The sequence below is a fragment of the Lactuca virosa genome, chromosome 8 (genome assembly GCF_052849685.1).
Source record: "Lactuca virosa cultivar CGN04683 chromosome 8, Lactuca_virosa_CGN04683_v6, whole genome shotgun sequence".
In the NCBI taxonomy this organism is placed as follows: domain Eukaryota; kingdom Viridiplantae; phylum Streptophyta; class Magnoliopsida; order Asterales; family Asteraceae; genus Lactuca; species Lactuca virosa.
This window is the reverse complement of record NC_136433.1, coordinates 111157334-111175935: the sequence shown is the minus strand read 5'-3', so window position 1 is coordinate 111175935 and position 18602 is coordinate 111157334. Positions and strand designations below refer to the sequence as shown.

Sequence of the window (18602 nt, the reverse complement as noted above, 5' to 3'; positions counted from 1 at the left end):
AAATATAGAATATGAAAACAACTTCAATTGGGTTTGTTAATTACTTAGATATGAAGGAGTAATGAAGAATTGGGTATTTATAAGAGAGTGTGTTAATATAATGATCGAGAAGGTTTGATTTGAGTTTGTAGAATTTAGTAAACAAGATACTAAACCAAAACTAGAAACCTGCCTCTAGGTTTTGATTTGCTTATATTCGTTGGATCAAGGTGTTGACTAACTAAACGCACAATTTAACGAATTTGAGCTGAAGAAACTAGCATATACCATCATTGGGACGTTGCTAGATTGTGTTCTTAAGAGAGAGAAATAGATAAATAGATAGATAGATATATAGAGAGAGAGATAGATAAATAGATAGATAGATATATAGAGAGAGAGAGAGACCTCAAGTTTTGTCTATATGTCACTCAAAACGGCTAAAACAAGTAAAAATGGCTAAAAATATAGGTTGTCTACAAGTTGGTTCCCTCGTAAAGCCATGAAAACAATTTAGAGACTAAAAGGACCAACCCTCTAAAAAGTTCAGGGCATTTGTATCATTTCTCAAAAAAAAAAATCTAATATTGTGGTAGGTATTTCTTAAAGTGAGTAAGGTTTAGTGAAGAAGTTGTGAAGCTGACATACTTTTTGAGTAAGAACGTTGTGACCTATTCTGTATAACCTAAAAAGAAGTATATTGTGTACCAGTAATAAAGTACACATTAATAAAAAGAAACATTGCAAATAAAAAAGAAATATATTTTTAGCATTTAGTTAAGCTTTTCTAGACTATACATCCAAAAAAAACTTTTTTAGACATGCATCCATAAATAATAATTTTAATATGAAACTTTTTCTTTTTTGTGTGGAAGATATCTTTTATGACATAAAGAAGGTTAGATATTCATAAAAAAAATAAATAAATAAAACCAAAACCAAAAACTAAATCGACCATTATCGTTTATAATTAACCAAAAGGCTTTTAGATTACATTCGCAACTTGAAAATTAAAACCGATGGCTCAAATCCCATATAAAGTATTGATGAAATTAAAAACAGTTTATGAATAAATTAAATTTGTAGTTCTAAAAATATAGTATAAATTAGAGAGAGCAGTTTTATATAGCTCTAGATAATGATTCCAATCAATTCCAAGATTACGTGGAATACGTTTTGGTTTAGATCCAAAATTCTGTCGGCATTAGAAAAACGCGGAGTGGATAAAATAATTAAGATACTGAGGTTTGTTGGTATTTAATGGTTACGCGGTTTATACGCGTCATGTGACTTGGGGTCTCACCTCGGGTTGACCAAATCTAGTAGTGTATACCCCCCCACGTATTTTACCATTTACCAAACCACCAATCCTGTCCTCGATTTGGTTGACTTAATAGTTAATACCATTTTTTTTTTGAAAGATATAGATTCCACACTCTCCAATGTATTTTTTGAATGAACTTTTGTGTTTGTACCAAATGAAAGTTAATGATTTTATCCTTTCCACTATATTCGCCGGAACAATGGGAATATTATCGAAAACCCATTTGTTTCTATCAATCCAGATACACCACAACGCTCAACATAGTATCGCATTCAGCAAACTTTTTTTTCTTATTGCACCTAGACCACCGTGATATGAAAAACAGCATATTCTTCACTGAATTAAATCTGTCACACCTGATTTCACACCAAGCAAGAATCGAATCCATAATAGCCTTCGCCATTGGACATGAGAGCAAAATGTGATCACTAGTCTCCTCCTCTAGATTACATGCACCACACATCGTAGATGGAATTGTAATCCCCCTTTGTCTTAGCGCCACTGCTGATGGTATTCTTCCCTGCTTAGCTCTCCAAATGAAGCATAGAATCTTAAATGGGGTCACCTTACCCCAATCGAATGGTCCATCATTGACCACATAACCTGCTAATTCAATTCGTTCGCGTAATTGACTCACAATAAAGCGACCATCAATTACGAATTCCGATTCCCAGCGACCATCAATTGAGTTCCAAGATACAATTTCCTTAGGATCAATGTTGAAATTCTTCAAACTCGACCGGGATTTAGTTATATTTTTCCACACTCCATTACTAGATCTATTAGCAAAAACAGTTTCTAAGTTGTGGATACACCGAATGGCTTTCACCCACAAGGCTGACGTCTGTTTTCAAGCGCCACATCCACTTAGCTAGCAGGGAAATATCGAGAGATTTAATAGAACCGAGCCCTATACCACCCGCCTTTCTTGGAGCTATAAGCTTTTCCCATGCAACCCAACAAATACTTTTTTTTATCATACTCCCTACTTCAAATAAAATTCCTTCTAATTCTTTCCAGGGTTTCAATGACTCCTTTTTGGATTACAAAGATGGACATAAAAAAAGTAGGGAGATTACCAAGCACCGCCTTTGCAAGAGTTACTCTACCACCAAAACTCAGTGATTTCGCTTTCCAAGACGAAAGCTTTGCATGAATTTTATCAATAATCGACCTCCATGCATTTTTCAAATTCATGTTCTCACCCACCGGAATACCAAGATAAGTGAACGGGATGGATGATGGTTCACACCCAAGAGGAGCAGACAAATTTAATAATTCCATATGAGATGCTCCTACCCCATACACCTTCGACTTCCTGAAGCTCACCTTTAACCCCGACGAGATATGAAAACATCTTAAGATCCGAGCCAAATTAGCAATATTGCGCTTCGACCATTCTCCAATAAATAATGCATCATCTGCATAAAATAAATGGGACAAACAAATGTTAGAGTTTGGAAATTTTATCACATCGAAAACTCTTTTTTCCACTACTGTCTTCATCGCCATTTTGTAGTTTGTAATTTTGTGTCACTGTATATAAACCTACGGTATTTCTTATGATAAAACTTTAGTTTAGCCTTTACAAATTGATGTTACATGTTCATAATCATTAAAATAAAAAGTCAAAATTTTAATATCGGATAATGACAACAATCACTATAAAGTTTTGCCACCCTTTAAACAATATCTTAAATGATCACCAATTTAAAAAAAAATGGTCTAAGTTTCAAAATAGGTTGAAAATGTTTAGTAGTACAAGGATTCTATTAGTTTGGAAATACTTTACGATTTACAAAAGGGTGCAACATTCCATGGTTTCGGCTACCGGCACACCGCTTGTATCGCTCTCCCAGTCTCAGAACCTCATTAGTAGGTTTTTCGGTTTATAAAATGAGAGGTATGTTTGTAAAAATAGCTAGTAGGTGGAAATTGTATCTTTTATTTGTATCAAAGTGTTCGAAAAAAATGTTGCAAGATTTGAATGATGTGAAATGATTTAAAATATCAAAGGTAAAAACTCTCAAAATCTATTTGATGTAACTTTTGAATTATGAGTTTTTGATTAAAATAAAAGTATTGTTTGTATTATCGATTTTTTTTTATTTTAATTTTTTTCCTAAAAGTTTAAAGCAAAAATGTCTTAAAAGCTTTCAAAAGTTCGTTTTTTAGCATACAACAAGTAAAGTTTTATAGGTACCCTATACACAAAGGTAAACTGAGTTGCAAGTTCTTCGGTATAAAAAAAATGAGATTATAATTGTGAAGACAATGATAACTATTGTTCGACAACTCATTTCTCTATGTCTGTCTCGGATCATGGGGACCTTTATTACAGTGGAGAATTTCCACAAATTATATGATGTTTGCTACAAAGAGTTGTTAATGAGTCAACAAGAGGGATGTGGAAGATTGTAAGGAATTATTATGCACAAAGACATTAGAAGAAGTAACAATGAAGAAGAAATGAATTGTCGGAATTAAATAATAGATTAAACTAGTAGAAAAATGGATACCCGTATTGTTGTTTTCAATCTCGACTTCACAAAGAGTTTCATCATCTTGAAACAATAATGGATTTATTGATGGCAAAAAATATTATATTCTTATCAGTTATAAGAATTATAAAAATAAAATTAGTTAGAAAGATATTAACTTTAGTTTCTTTTTTCGTTATTTAGTTATTTGGTAACTAATGTATCATATATTTGGTTTTATAATGTTAAGATGCAATTTATTTAGCTGTAAATTTGGTTTTATTAAGATGCAATGTATATACATAATGAGATACTTAAACAGTTGGTATCATACACATATATATGATAAATAATATAAATAGCCTTGACATTTTTTGTTTCCAACTGACCACCGCTACTTTTATACTCTAAAAACATACAAAAAATACAACAATCCATATCATTATTTCATTACGATATACACTTGACACTACGAAAAGTGAACATCACATCCGAGATATGTTTTCCACTCAGTCATCTTCAGTAATCTATTGACTCTAAAAATATAGGGAGACGAACCCCAAAATGACGAAATATTTCTTTCACCCTTTCAAGTAAAGATAAAATGTAGGCCGATGATTATAATGAAATATACTATAAGGATTACGGTCATGAAAATTATAAAAAATTGATTAATCATATTTAACTTGATACATTTTATAGAGAATAAAAATTGATTAATCATCTTTAACTTGATACATTTCATTGATAGTAATATATATGATTGTTTTTACTTTTTATAGTCATTACGTACCTGTATATATTTTCTTATACAAAAAAACTATGAAAAAAAACATAAAGTGTAAAATTATAAGTATGATTAGAGGGTGTGTGTTAGTCCTTAAAAAAATAAACATAAAAGTTACCAATATTAGGTATACATAAATAAATATTAGCATATATGAATAAAGTTTAGAATGAATAAATAAATATTGGTATGGATAAATAAAAGTTAGAATACACATATTGTAACATCATTAAAGGCAAGTGTAATTCTTGTGGACATTCGATACTGATCCAAGCTCTAAGAGAGGTCAGAGTGGATCGGGAAGAACGATTTTGGGCTGACGGTATCGTCGATACTGTCGGAGGATTATACCGAGCAAAAAATGGGACCTCTGATTCTTTCTGAGGCAGGTAGGAGAGCCGGCGATTAATTCTTGTTTGATTTTTCTTCCACCTTTGACTTTGACTGGTCAACGGTCAAAGAAATTAAATATTTTTTAACTTATATATAAAACCATCACATCCCATTTTATTTCCACTCCATTCTATCCCAATTTCATTTTATTTTCTCTCAATTCTATTCCAACCTTCTCCAATTCCATTCGTTTTCTCCAGCTTTTCAACAAAATGAATTCAATTATTCGTAAAATAGTAATGGAAAATTGTGCAGACGATTCATCTTCATCCGATGATAAAACTAACAACACTAATTTGTTTGTTGCATTATCTTGTTCTGCACAACTTTTGTTTCAAAATAATGTTGGTTCAAGTAATATTAATACGAGAAGGTTAATCAATAAAGGTCGAAAAACTACTAATCTGAAATTATTTTGTTGGTGATCCAATTTTTGCGAACCAGTAATTTCGTAAAAGGTTACGTATGAGCAAACGTTTGTTTATGTGTATTCGTGGTAACCTAGAAAATACGTATCCTTGTTTTTAAACATCATAGAACGCAAGTGGTGGGCGAAGTTTTAGTGCGCTTCAAAAATACACTTCAACAGTAAGTCAAATAGTGTACACCCATAACCCAAACTCGCTAGACGAGTATCTGAATATGTGAGAAAGGATTTCACGTGAAAATCTTCAAAACTTCTGTTATGGTGTTGTCAAACTGTATAAGTCTGAATATCTTCGTCGCCCAACATCCACTGACATTCAACTCTTGTATGAAGCACACGAAAACAGACATGGATTCCCTGCAATGTTAGGTGGCATTGACTACACACATTGGAACTGGATGAATTGTCCAACTGAATTGAGAGGTCAATACATGAGGGGTGATCATGAGTATCCAACAATGATACTAGAAGCAGTAAAATCACAAGATTTATGGTTTTGGCATGCATATTATGGTATAGCAGGTTCGGACAATGATTTAAACGTCCTCTACGCATCACCATTGTTTGACGAAAAATATCATGGAACAACACCCGAGTGTTTCTTTTATGTTAATGACGAACACTACAAGCATAGATACTATTATGCAGATGGAATATATCCACTGTTGTATATATATTTGTGAAGTCATATCCACATCTAATAACCGATAAAAAGATATAGTTCAAGGCCACACAAGAGTCGGCAAGAAAGGACGTAGGACGTCGTGCTTTTGGGGTCCTTAAAGGATGTTGGGACATATTAAAATTTTCGGCGCGGTTTATGTCGGCGAATAAAACACGAGATATAATGTACACATGGATTATACTACAAAATATGATACTGCAAGATGAGGGTGTTGCAATATCTTCTGTTCATCAGCCTGATCCCCCAAATAAGTGGTTGACCCAGAAATACTACACGAATTGCGAAATGCAGAAATCCATCACCAGCTTTGGTCCGATCTTTGTTGTTTTATTGAACATGACTACATTTCATCTCTAGATCATGAAATATGTTATTTCAATGTGTTGTAGGTTGGGAAAGATGAAAGAAAAATGAGAGAGAAAAACCGATGTAGAGCTGATATGACAATGGGTTGGAAGGGAACAGGGACGGATGCAGAAATACATAGCAGGTGTAGCCGGGATGAATAGGTGTTGCCGATACATGAAAAATAAGTAAAAAAATTGAAAAATCGAAAATTTTTCCACTGCGGCCAGAAAAGTTAGGGGTTGTCGGTGCCACACCGGGAACCCCTTAGAACCGTCCCTGGAAGGGAACCACTCCTACCTTTCTAAATGTCAAATTTGATCTGAAACAATGTTTGAACAAGTTATAATATATCTTAGAGAAGAAATGATGAGAAGAAAGTGTTTAGGAAAAAAATAGTAAACGATACACACTACATTGTTGTTATGAAATGAAATGGGACAAAATGGAAGTTTAGTAATTTATGAATCCCATCCAAGGCATCAAAGAGTTTGTCAGGTGAAAAGTGTGCGAGCAAATCACTTGTAAACCATATGTAAGTGTCATGAGAACCTTTGCAACTTGGTGTTTCAAGAACATAAAGGCGAATATGGATATACCTCAAAGATGTGGAAAGGTTACAATTTAGGAAGATAACGTAAATCGGAAAGAAATTGATAAATGTTGTTTAAAATTATATTTTATATGCAAATAAACCATACGAATTATGTTAGACAAGTTATAATGTGGTTTAGAATGAAAATGGTGTTAAAGAACACCTAGCTATACAAAGATTAAACAAAAACTCAGAATGGGTTTGCTGTTGTGTTACAGAATGGGACAAAGGCCGAAACCATAAATAAGGAGGAATATGCCCTAGGTTTTTAATATATCAAGCCCAACCTTATTTACATATATTAGGAAAAAGGCCCAAATAATAAATTAGGCCACACCATTGTAATTTTGAAAGACCGACTGAATAACACCTAACGAGTTCTACAACATTGAGAAAGTTGACAACAAAAATAAAAGGAATTGAAAATCAAACTACTAAACCAGTTCTTGATTATTTCACTAACAAGAATCATGTTCTTCATTTGTTGTGGGAGTTCTTGATTACATCCAGAATTTACAACAAGATTGAATTCAACATATAAATTGGCAGGATTCTGCACTTATGTTGGGAAGGATGACATTGCCATTTCAAACGCAAAAAACATAATAGATCAATGATGCCAAAAAATAGTTTGAATGTCAAACCTGCAAGATGTATGAAAACAGTGTAAAAGTTTCAGGAGTTTTAGTTTCTTAGTATCAATTTATATATTGATGAAGAAACAGGATATTTGTTGCCTCTATACTTGATGACCAATGTGAGTTTGAGGAGTAATAATTCCATCATCACACTTCTCCTCTATTTCAATACGAGACTTCCTTCTTTCTACAACCACATCATTTGCCTCAAAAAGGAAGGGAGATGGAAGGGAATCCGCTATTCCATTCCCCTCCTTACTTCTCATGCTCTCTTCTAACTCCTCATAATGCAAATGCTGTAGAATTTCAGGAAGCGAAATACCACTTGCTTCTGCAAAACTACTTCCCATTTCAATGTCAATTTTTTCCTTTGAAGTACCTCCAAGATTTGGACTTGTAGGATCCATCACTATACTGTCATCTTCTTGAATATATCCCCGGAAATCAATAAGAGAAGGAGGAATTGGTGAAAGAAAGACTTGTACAAGATTCTGTTTTACACCTTTGTGATATGGATTATCCTTCTTATCATATCGGTATCTGAAGTTTTCATATGTTGTCTGCATTAACATAAATTGTAATCAACTTTATATGACTATGACATTTACATTATAAAGATTATGAAGAGGATGATATTACCTGGTTTGAGCAAATAAGATAGAAGTGGAAGATTGTAAGCCCCCCCACAAACCAAACTGCAATGAAGCAGTAAACTATGAGAAAATCTGATAAAATGTCCTGTGACATAGCCTTCAATATGTGGTCTCCTTGTTGAGCTATGTTGACCCATGAAAATATGAACACATATAGGCACAAGATGGTTGATGTTGAGATAAACATGTAAAAGAACCGATAGTTACGCTGCAAATAGATGAAGAAAGAAAACTGTTAATTTTAATTCAAGCATTAAATCTTATAAATAAATGTTGACTTACTAGTCCAATGCATTGACCAACCCATGGACAGTGATGATCAAATCTTTGAACACAGTTGTTGCAGACAGAGCAATGTGAAGCTCTTGGAGGACGATAGAGCATACAAGTATCACAGTATTTGACTTTGACTGTGTGACCATTCACAAGGACATCTCTGGTTCTAGGTAATCTCAAGTGAGGTGTTCTTCCATTGATCCACTCCATTGAAGGGGTGTTCATGTCAAATCCTTCATCTGTGTCAGGTGGTGATGTGTTTCGTGGGACTATACCAGGGTCTCTTCCGGATGTCATCAAAAGAAATGTTATATCCTGTGTGTTGTGTAATAAATAAGGTAAATGTTGTTTGAAGAATCTGAGAAGAAGGTAGTTATAACCATGGAAACCATGAAGATTGGTTTACTTACTAAACAAGTGAGGGCTGCTGCTAGAATCAACACTCCATACCAATAATAACCAGGATCATTGTGGTGTTGTTTATTGTGGTTGATGATGGTGTAGACTTTAATACAGAATGATACAGCAGGGCCTGCAACTAGGAGCACGGAGAAACACAAAGAAGCAACATCTGGACCGAAGATCAATCTTCCTCCACATAAAAATTTCTGAAACATCAGATTGTAATGAAATATGTTCCCAACAATTCATTATAAAAAGAAATGAAAGACTTATATGATCATTTGCTGCAGTGAATTCTTTGGTTGTATCGGACTCTTATATTTGAAGTTAAAAGTTTCTGACAATATTTCAGTGCAAATAGCGATGATCCTTTACCAACAAAGAAGTAATGCTAGGATTGACATAAGAAACAAGCAAACCAAGTAATTAATCGAACCCTAATTCCAATTAACTATAGGAAACGTGAGAAGAACTTACATTGCTTCCTTTCCAGAGCTGATATTGTCTTTTTGGGTTCTTCTTCTCTTCTGCCATCAGCTTTTTAGACTAAGAATTTGGATTTAGAGTTTTGGAAACTGATTGATTTTGTTCTGATCAACTCAAAACCCATGAGAATGATGAAAAAGAATCGCAACGAACGAAAGGAGACGAAAAGCCAGGAATTAGGATTTGAATTTGGACGGATTTACCCAGAAAATAGGTGGCAACAACATCACATATACAGCTTATACCTTCAAACCTTCTTCACTGTCATTTGTCCTTACTCGGCCAACAAAGCTGGTATGGCGAATGTTCCAATTTTTGTAGCGACATTCCCGCGGGTAACTTTACATACATTATTTTCCCTCGCCATAACCCGTGTTCACTGTTCAGTTCTTTCATAATTTGTCGTTATTTAATTTAATACTTTAAAATTTTTTGTTGAATGAGAGATGACAAAGTCCATGTTAACATTAAATATTACCACAAACTCCATATGCGTAAGATTCTCTTGAGACTCTGCAGAGGCATGGTGCGAGTGCCAATTGTAGAGGTTGAGTTGCCGTTTCACCACCAAGATGGGTCCTGATTAATTTGGATCATCAAAGGGTCAGTGAAACGGAAATGGACATGGTATCTTATGGTCGCATTGAAAAATAGTAAGGATTCCCATTTGATTATTTTATCCGAAAATGTGATATGCATCTCATATACCCACGAAAATTTAGCACAAATTATTTGGGATTTTGGAACCCTCCGATTCTATCGGTGACAAGATGGAGAGAAAGAGAGATACCAAAACGATTTGGGTTTCAGCAATTCTAATCAGAGAGAGGAGGAGAGCCGGGGCAGGGGCCGCAGCTGTTGATCGTAAAAACAGAGAAGATATTGAAAGAGAAAGCATAACATATCATAGTTTAATACACAGAGATTTAGAGAGAGAGGGAGAGAGAGGGAGGGTTTGTTCATCCGTAACAAAACATAAACTCCCCCTATCGATCTCCCCCTCTTCTTTAAACAACAAATTTCCTCTATCCGGTTTGAATTCAAGTCTGAATCTGAATGGGTTGATAACCATCTTCAACAATTAATGATGATGAGCGGAAGCGATACCCCGAACTCCCTTCCTCCTCCCAAGACCAAGAGGCTGTATCAAGTTTGGAAAGGTCGTAATGTGAGTTGATTATCCTATTCTATCATCATGCGATTTCATGATTATCTTGTGGGTATTGCTTAAATCTCAAATTAATTTTGGTAATGATCACATTTCCTTTGTTTTCTATGATAATTATCCTATTCCTTGCAACATTTAATCTTTCATACTCCTAAGGGGCATAAAGAATACAAAATGCTTATGTGGGTTTTTGTTCATTACAAAAATTGATCTTGTAATTATTATATATCTTCAAAGTTATTGATTACCTGCAACATCTTCAAAATAAACATGGATGTAGATAAATCTCAAATTGATCTAATAATTAATAGCTATCTTTTCATAACTTTTTCTGTGAGAAATATGGGTTTTCTACAATTCTCTAAAGAAGTGAAAATTTTGACTTCAAAGAAGACACAAATGTATATTGAGGAGCATATTGTTTGGTATGGGAATTATATATTCCCTGCAACATTTCAGAAGTTTGGCTTTCAAAAGTCAAAATGGACATGAATACATTTTAGGGTAAAGTTTTGCTATTAATATAAACAATAAAAGAATGTTTTCATGGTATTTATTCAATATCAGATTGACCTCATTAGCACTCCTGGGTACTTGATAAATGTAACCTCATAGTTACCATCATGTTCTCATTACTTTTTGTGTGAGGATTATGGATTTTGTACAAGTCTTAAAAAAGTCAACATTTTGACCTTGTGCAGAAATTCTGTTGTGGCGGTAGATTGGTTTTTGGTGCGGATGGTGGGTCAGTGATTTTATCTGCAATCCTTATCGGAGCTCCGGCGATCACCTTCTGCATCAAAATGTTTTTCAATATCAAAAAAGACAAAACCAACTTTGGATTCGTGGAATTATCAATAGGAATAATCCTCACATTATTGGTATGTTACCTTCTTTTTTTTACGTTGACCTTAAATTTTATGAATTGACTATCTTTCTTTCTTGTATACACAGGATCTAATTTTTCTCTTCATGACATCCGCAAGTAACCCCGGAATAGTTCGCCGGAACAAACGACCGCCGGAATGTGAAGAGTCGTTCGATTTCCGGTCACAATCATTGAGATGGATGAATGGATCGGTGATGAGTATGAGGATACCAAGAATCAAAGATATGCTTGTTAATGGACACACCATAAAAGTTAAATATTGTGACACTTGCATGCTCTATCGCCCGCCTCGTGCCTCTCATTGCTCGGTTTGCAATAACTGTGTTCAACGTTTTGATCACCACTGCCCGTGGGTAGGCCAATGTATCGGAGGTGTAAGTCCACAAAAATTTGTTTGTCTATCGGTTAGAATTAGACTGTGTTTGTTACATGGGACAAGACTGCGTCATAAGATTTTTAGGGTTATTTTCGATGATGATGAGTATGTGGAGGGCATTAACATCTTTTTCACATACGATGGACCACTCCATCTTTTTGGATGGTATAAAGTTTACAATTTTAATTTTGTCCCATTATGTCAGTCTCATTGACCAAACACAGTGCAACCTTGTTCTGTCATGTCATGTGTGTCATGTCATGTGTTGGTTGTAACCATGGTAAATGGATTTGCAGCGCAACTATCGATTTTTTATTGTATTCATCATGACATCAACGGCGTTGTGTGTCTATGTGTTCACGTTTTCATTGATCGATGTTATCCGTCAACACGGAAGCTTGTGGAATAGTTTATCAAAAGACGCTATTTCGGTTGCACTTGTAGGATACTCTTTCGTATGCTCTTGGTTTGTTGGTGGGCTCTGTGTTTTCCATATTTTTCTTATTTCCACAAACCAGGTTAGATAAACAATGGCAATGGCAAATCGGTAAATTTACTTAGAATTGTTTTCCTCATATCAAAGTATAATTTATTATTTGGTCGTATATTGTAGACAACATACGAAAATTTTCGGTACCGATACGAGAAGAAGAAAAATCCATATAATGAAGGGTTTACAAAGAACCTTAAGGACATATTTGGTTCTAGATTGCCACCTGCTATTGATTTTAGAGAGTGGGTGACAGTTGAAGAGGAGGATGAGGACGAGGATGCGTCAATGTCACATAGATTTGGTGGATCTATGCGTACCTCAAAAATAAAACTCAATGGGGAACCCAAGGATGACAAAACATTGCCAAAGACTTGTGGTTCTTCAGCTGCAGCAGCTGATAAAGATTTAAAAGGCAACCATGAACCTAAAAACTCACCACAGGACCAAAAGTGATTGATTGTAGTTAGCTACACAAGGTTTCAGTAGACACACGGAACCGTGTTATTTTCAAGGAATAATACGTGTTTATTTGCTTATTTTGAGCATATGTGGTTGTTTGAGGTAGTGATATTTGTCTTTCAAATAGATCGTTTTTCTAGATCAATGAGTTTCAAATCCCACATATTTTCCTCTCGTTGACGGTTTACTAGAAGAGCAAGTAGGTTGTTTGTTTGATGAATGTCTTGTATATGAAGCAAGCACTATATATGAACAGGTTGTCATATATAAGAAATCATTACCAATAAAACAAGATGCATGGCACTATCAGTATTCAAACATTACATGTGATGCTATCGGTACTCATAACAGTTATATCAAGTGAGTATAAAAATTAAAAATAAACAAATCCAGATTCTGCTTTTATAAAAAAGGTATGCAGTAAAAACCATGATATCCCGTGCATCTTATACCCAAGGATACTAATAAAAGTGTAGACATACGCCAATATTGTAAAGACTCATGCCCTCACAAAAAACTTAAGAGAAATTAAATACCCTCCTACCATTTCTTCCTACTTATCTTCCTACCCATTTGAAATGGTGACATGTGTCATATTTTGATAAAATTAATTATATTTTAAAACACTTGTCATCATTTAAAGTGGGTAGGAAGATAATTAGGAGGAAAAGTAGGAGGATATTTAAATTTAAATAAATTTTAAATTAATAAATTAAACCCACGATTTTTTTTAACAACCTACTTACACTTTTATAAGTTTTATAAATAAAAATGTATGTTATCATGGCCGAAGCTAGCATTTAGCAAGGTGGGTCCCATCTAATTTTTTAATTTTATTTAATATTTATGTGAGAAAAAATTTAGGACATATATTGAAAAAAAAAATTAAGACATATCTTACTGAAAAAAATAAGAAGAAAATAAATAAATAATTTTTTTGGTGAAAGGTTTATACTTAAAATTGCAATGTAAATGATTAATATTTATCAAAATTTAACTCACATAAGAGATAAAGAAAAAGATATGTAGGTGTTTGATTTTATAAAAAATAATGATGAAGGGTTATAAGGAAATTTAAAAAACAATACAACTCCTCTTACATTGTTGGTTGTAGGAAATGACATTTGCAAATAGAATTTTTTAAAAGAAAAGTAAAACAGTCATACATAATTAATAATTATAATTTTGCAAAAATTCGTCTTTAGGGGTCAAGTAGGCTGGTTTTTAAGACTTTTTTTTTTACAAACAGGCCGGTTCTTACTGGGTCAAACTCAACCCGATTTGACATGCCACAAGTATTATTGACTTCGTCGTTTTTATAGGCTTTATTTGATTAGGGAACCACATGTTTTCCTACTTTAAATTAATTCACCAATGTTATATAATTTTTCAAGAATTTTGACACATCTCAATAACATATATGGTCAATGAGAGAATAAACCAACTAAAATGGGGTGCAACATCACCAAACAATCTTGAATTCCTCATTTTGGTCGATTAGTCGTATGTATGATATTTAGAGTATCACACAACATAATGGGATGCAACATCACCAAACAATCTTTAATTTCTCATTTTGGTCATATTTAGAGTATCACACAACATAATTTAATAGAATAAATGAAGGAGGTTAAATGTTTAGTTGATATTCAATGGATTGAATTTAACCACGGTTAAATATCACGAGTTCAATGACCATTGAATTCGTCGATGAAGAAAAAAAAATTTGTAATACAAAAGTTTTTTTGTTTAAATGTGTTTTATTGAACTTTTGTAGAAATTAAATACAAAATCAAATGGTAAAATTATATGAAAATGAAATAATAATGTAACAATCTACCGTATATTTTTAATTGATAACAATCATTATGGTTATGTATTTTAACCTTTTATAAATTGTCTAGATGTTTAATATATTTTTTTAGATTATGAATGAATTTTTGAGGGTTGTTTCCACAAGTTCTTGAAAGGTAAATTCATACAGCGGTTACAATTGTAATGGTAGAAATGGGATCAAATCCTCATCTTAGAAACGGAAAACGACGATACTTTCCGGTGGTAGCAGTAATCTTCTGAAGAATGCAATTTCGCCATTTTTCGTTCCCCTTTTCCTCATACACCCACGAGCCTTCATATCACATTTTTTCAATGTAATCGATAGAATTCACTGAAACTACGTACAATTCGTCAAACTGAACCCATTTTGGGGAAAAGAAAAGAGGGTTGTCAAATCGAAACCAACCACTTTTAAAAATGGCGGGAATGGCGCAGCTGATGATCACAGATACGATAATGTCTTTCATGTGGGTTTGGTCAGGCATTATCATCAGATTAATTGCTCACGTTGTTTTAGGGCTGAGCGGTCACGCTTCTGAATTCGTTAGGTCTGTTCTCACCATTCTCAACATGTTCTTGTTTACTCATCTGGTTAAACTCACCGATGGCGGGGCGTACAATCCCATTGTTGTCTTTACATCCGCCATCAATGGAACTTTTACCACCTTTCTCTTCAACATCGCAAGAATCCCCTTTCAGGTCCGTTACAGTTTTTATCATTTTCTTCTGATCTTTTGCGATATGAATTAGGGTTCTGCCAATCCCGTTTTCCTGGTATCGACTCAGATTGATCCTGTTTTCGGAATGGGATTAGATTTTTGTTAGTTAAAGGTGGTTTATGTTTGATTATGAATGAATGACAGGTGGCTGGATCGATTGTTGGAGTGAGGCTTATCATTGAGACATTTCCCGAGCTATGGCGTGGGCCAGCGCTGGTGATCAACCTCCATCAGGGTGCACTGACAGAAGGATTATTGACATTCTCACAGGTGCTCATCACACTTGGTCTTGACAGAAGCATTAATGGCAGTTTCTATATGAAGACATGGATTAGTAGCATCTTAAAATTTTCTCTTCATATACTCGGATCTGATTTGACTGGTGGATGCATGAATCCAGCTGCTGTAAGTATTAGTATCCTTTAACTTCAATTTTTGTCCCATTAACTTCAGTCTTTTTCTTGAACTTGACAAATTGACAGTTATTAGCTTTAATAAATCTTTTAGGTAGTTGGATGGGCGTATGCATTTGGTGTTCATAAAAGAAAGGAGCATATAATTGTTTATTGGTTTGCCCCAATTGAGGCGACTCTATTGGCATCATGGACATTTAGGTTGCTCACGCATCGTCCAAAACCAGAGAAGAAAAAGAAACAGAAGATCAACTAATCAGAGTTTTTTATTTTTTATTTTTTTGAGGTTTGTAGAAAATCAATCCTTCTATATATGATGAGAATTCATCTATACAAGTACATTTTAGATTATAGATTTTATTTTCTTCACATTTGTGTTCCCTTTATCTAAGATTTAGCTAATTTGACTTTTTTCTAGTCAAACAAGTATTAGTTGGGTATTGTCATTACCAATTAGTGTAGAATCAATTTTTTAATAAATTTGGGTTTTGGTTTGTTCCAATCAGATTCCTTCGCTATGACGTACATACATATAATACATAACTACGTATGTATATACACATATACATTTATACTATCTTATAAAAAACTCTTAAGTTTAAAAAATATAAACTATAAAACATTATTTGTGTTACAACCTTTGAATATTTGGTTTTAGTTTGGTTTATTTCCAAAATGAATAGTTTTAAATTTCTAGCCAAAAAAAGGATGAACAAGTAATTTTTTCTTTTAAATATGTAAGCTTCTATTGGTTCATATACTTGAATCAAAGAATCATGGGCTCGTTTTCTTAGGGAGTGTTTTTCAAAATGATTTATTAGCTAGCTTTTCAAAAAGTCAGTAAGTTAAAAAGTGTTTGGCAAATAGGGAATTTATAGGCAAAAAAAAATGGCTTTTTCAAAAAAGCTAGATTCTCCAAAAAGCCAATAAGCACTTTGAGAAGCAATCACAAACACACCCTTAGTCAAATGGTGAACCTAAATTGTTGGGAATGATTAATTTTTGGATTTTCCCTATAAACTAACCATTGTTTTTTAATTTTAGTTTAAAAAGAGATCTTTGTTTGGTAGCCTAATGGTGGGGTTTTTGCAAAGCAAATATTGTGTAGTGTAGAGAGTAGAGTATAGACTAATAGACCAGTAATTGCCATATCAAACTTTTCATATATCTGGTGTTGTTTACACTTTAAAGATATCTTATCAAAGTGGAAAGCCTCTACGCTCTCCTTTGGCGGCAGATTTACATTATGCAAAGCGGTGTTGGGTAGCCTCGGTACATTCCTCTTTTCATTATATAAGGCACCAATTAAAGTTCTTAATAATCTCGAAAAAATAAGAAGACGCTTCTTCTGGGGTGGCTCATCAGAGAAATCAAAATTAGCATGGATTGGCTGGGAAAAAGTTCTATCGAAACAAGAGAATGGAGGTTTAAGTATCGGTAGTCTCAAAGCCCATAACCTCGCATTGTTAGTAAAGTGGTGGTGGCGTTTCAAAGAACACAAACAGGAACTATGGAAGAGTGTCATCATTTCAATCTATGGACAAGATGGGGGTTTTAATGCACCCTCCAGAGCAAAGTGAAAAAGTTGTTGCTGGGGTAATATTGTAAACCTGCCAACAATTCTTGCAAAAGAAAATATTGACCTCAAAGAACTCTTCACAGAATCTCAGTCTAATCAGCGATCAAATTGGAGCTGGAAGTTGGAACCATCAGGAATATACTCGGTCTCTTCCCTACGGACTTTGGTTGACGAAATGTCATTGCCTAAATCGACAGTAGTCTGGGATTGGAACAATCTAGTCCCTAAGAAGGTCAATATACTGGCCTGGAGAGTGGCTCACGGTCGGATCCCAACAAGGGCGAACCTCTTGAAGAGAGGAATTGGAACTAACCCCATGTGCATACTATGCGAGCAAGAAACAGAAACTGAAGAACATCTTTTTCTCAATTGCATAATCTCTGGTGAGGTCTGGAATAGTCTCAAAACCTGGTGGCGCACACTCCCAGACTCTCTGACATCAGTGACAGACCTCTTGTTTTGGGAAAATGGGACATCAAACATCACACTTCAACTCCAGTCAGCTATAATGCTAGTCTACATATGGATCATCTGGAATTACAGAAACTCGAAGGCCTATTCAGGAAAAATAAAATCTCACAATGGTCTGGCAAATGATATCCAAACGATATCACACTTATGGATAAATGCAAGGTTAAAAAATAGGTCAATTGAATGGAAGGACTGGTGTTTCGATCCAATCAATACAATCTGTCGATTATAAGTGATATGCTCTTGGGATGTGGTACTGGTTTGGATGGTGTGGACAAAAAAAAAAAAAAAAAAAAAAAAGATCTCTTGTTGTCTTCTGATGTGGCTGGGGTGTTACAGTGTTCATAATTTCCCAACTTTAATCAGTTGTACGTTGATGTTGGCGTCGCATTGACTTGGGGGGGGGGGGGGGGGGGGGGAGGTGGTAAGGGGATAATTTGGGGTCTCTTGGTGACATATCTCGGCGCAACTAGTGTGTGTTTGGCGTGTGTTTTTAATTCATAGGGTAGACATCAATTAGGACATATGTTGCGTCGGATATTCTTTTCTGTGTCTTAATTGATTCTTTCGTGTGGGTATTGGGTCGGGGGGATATGCTTTGGTGTGTGTAAGTGTTTTCTTTGATTGGAATATTCTCCCAAGTGCAGGTAAACACATTTCAGTTAAGCCCATCTTAACCAGAAGGTGGAGGTGTTGTTGTTGGAAGTATTGACCAAATTGCCCCTATCA

General features: G+C 34.4%; 4 protein-coding genes across 8 annotated transcripts; 2 read left to right on the top strand and 2 right to left on the bottom strand.

Moving 5' to 3' along the window:
- Nucleotides 1–1535: 1535 nt before the first annotated feature.
- On the bottom strand, nt 1536–2815 carry LOC145130726 (uncharacterized). Its single transcript, XM_079065500.1, has 2 exons — nt 2351–2815; nt 1536–2147 (listed from the first exon to the last, which is right to left on the bottom strand). Exons 1-2 carry the CDS (start codon nt 2813–2815, stop codon nt 1536–1538), a joined length of 1077 nt encoding a protein of 358 aa, XP_078921626.1.
- A 4632-nt stretch (nt 2816–7447) lies between these two features.
- On the bottom strand, nt 7448–10384 carry LOC145129875 (putative protein S-acyltransferase 4). 3 transcript variants are annotated; one of them, XM_079064694.1, is made up of 6 exons: nt 10261–10384; nt 9462–10049; nt 8993–9190; nt 8589–8897; nt 8293–8514; nt 7448–8213 (listed from the first exon to the last, which is right to left on the bottom strand). In XM_079064694.1, the coding sequence occupies exons 2-6, from the start codon at nt 9516–9518 to the stop codon at nt 7755–7757; spliced, it is 1245 nt and encodes a 414-aa protein (XP_078920820.1). In that variant the 5' UTR covers nt 9519–10049; nt 10261–10384; the 3' UTR covers nt 7448–7754. The 3 variants fall into 3 exon arrangements, with proteins under 3 accessions (XP_078920820.1, XP_078920819.1, XP_078920821.1); XM_079064693.1 differs by lacking the exon at nt 10261–10384 and having other exon boundaries at nt 9462–9859; nt 9949–10041; XM_079064695.1 differs by lacking the exon at nt 10261–10384 and having other exon boundaries at nt 8993–9375; nt 9462–9951.
- A 135-nt stretch (nt 10385–10519) lies between these two features.
- Nucleotides 10520–13108, top strand: LOC145129876 (putative protein S-acyltransferase 3). Of its 3 annotated transcripts, none has more exons than XM_079064698.1 (5): nt 10520–10630; nt 11340–11519; nt 11593–11901; nt 12200–12421; nt 12517–13108. In XM_079064698.1, the coding sequence occupies exons 2-5, from the start codon at nt 11442–11444 to the stop codon at nt 12847–12849; spliced, it is 942 nt and encodes a 313-aa protein (XP_078920824.1). In that variant the 5' UTR covers nt 10520–10630; nt 11340–11441; the 3' UTR covers nt 12850–13108. The 3 variants fall into 3 exon arrangements, with proteins under 3 accessions (XP_078920824.1, XP_078920822.1, XP_078920823.1); XM_079064696.1 differs by having other exon boundaries at nt 10531–10638; XM_079064697.1 differs by having other exon boundaries at nt 10609–10718.
- Nucleotides 13109–14797: 1689 nt separating this feature from the next.
- LOC145133155 (putative aquaporin SIP2-1) lies at nt 14798–16192 on the top strand. Its single transcript, XM_079068088.1, has 3 exons — nt 14798–15390; nt 15555–15815; nt 15918–16192. The coding sequence occupies exons 1-3, from the start codon at nt 15109–15111 to the stop codon at nt 16077–16079; spliced, it is 705 nt and encodes a 234-aa protein (XP_078924214.1). The 5' UTR covers nt 14798–15108; the 3' UTR covers nt 16080–16192.
- Nucleotides 16193–18602: the final 2410 nt, after the last annotated feature.

Excerpts from the sequence above, each read along its gene's own strand:
- LOC145129876 (XM_079064696.1), top strand. The coding sequence starts at position 10,555 with ATGATGATGAGCGGAAGCGATACCCCGAACTCCCTTCCTCCTCCCAAG. Across the intron at positions 11,902-12,199 it reads TAGGCCAATGTATCGGAGGT|CGCAACTATCGATTTTTTAT; the intron begins GTAAGTCCACAA and ends ATGGATTTGCAG. Across the intron at positions 12,422-12,516 it reads TTCTTATTTCCACAAACCAG|ACAACATACGAAAATTTTCG; the intron begins GTTAGATAAACA and ends CGTATATTGTAG.
- LOC145133155 (XM_079068088.1), top strand. The coding sequence starts at position 15,109 with ATGGCGGGAATGGCGCAGCTGATGATCACAGATACGATAATGTCTTTC. Across the intron at positions 15,391-15,554 it reads TCGCAAGAATCCCCTTTCAG|GTGGCTGGATCGATTGTTGG; the intron begins GTCCGTTACAGT and ends AATGAATGACAG. Across the intron at positions 15,816-15,917 it reads GATGCATGAATCCAGCTGCT|GTAGTTGGATGGGCGTATGC; the intron begins GTAAGTATTAGT and ends TAAATCTTTTAG.
- LOC145129875 (XM_079064694.1), bottom strand. The coding sequence starts at position 9,518 with ATGGCAGAAGAGAAGAAGAACCCAAAAAGACAATATCAGCTCTGGAAA. Across the intron at positions 9,191-9,461 it reads AGCTCTGGAAAGGAAGCAAT|AAATTTTTATGTGGAGGAAG; the intron begins GTAAGTTCTTCT and ends CTGATGTTTCAG. Across the intron at positions 8,515-8,588 it reads TTGGTCAATGCATTGGACTA|CGTAACTATCGGTTCTTTTA; the intron begins GTAAGTCAACAT and ends ATCTATTTGCAG.
- LOC145130726 (XM_079065500.1), bottom strand. The coding sequence starts at position 2,815 with ATGGCGATGAAGACAGTAGTGGAAAAAAGAGTTTTCGATGTGATAAAA. Across the intron at positions 2,148-2,350 it reads CTTTTTTTATGTCCATCTTT|ACGTCAGCCTTGTGGGTGAA; the intron begins GTAATCCAAAAA and ends GCTTGAAAACAG.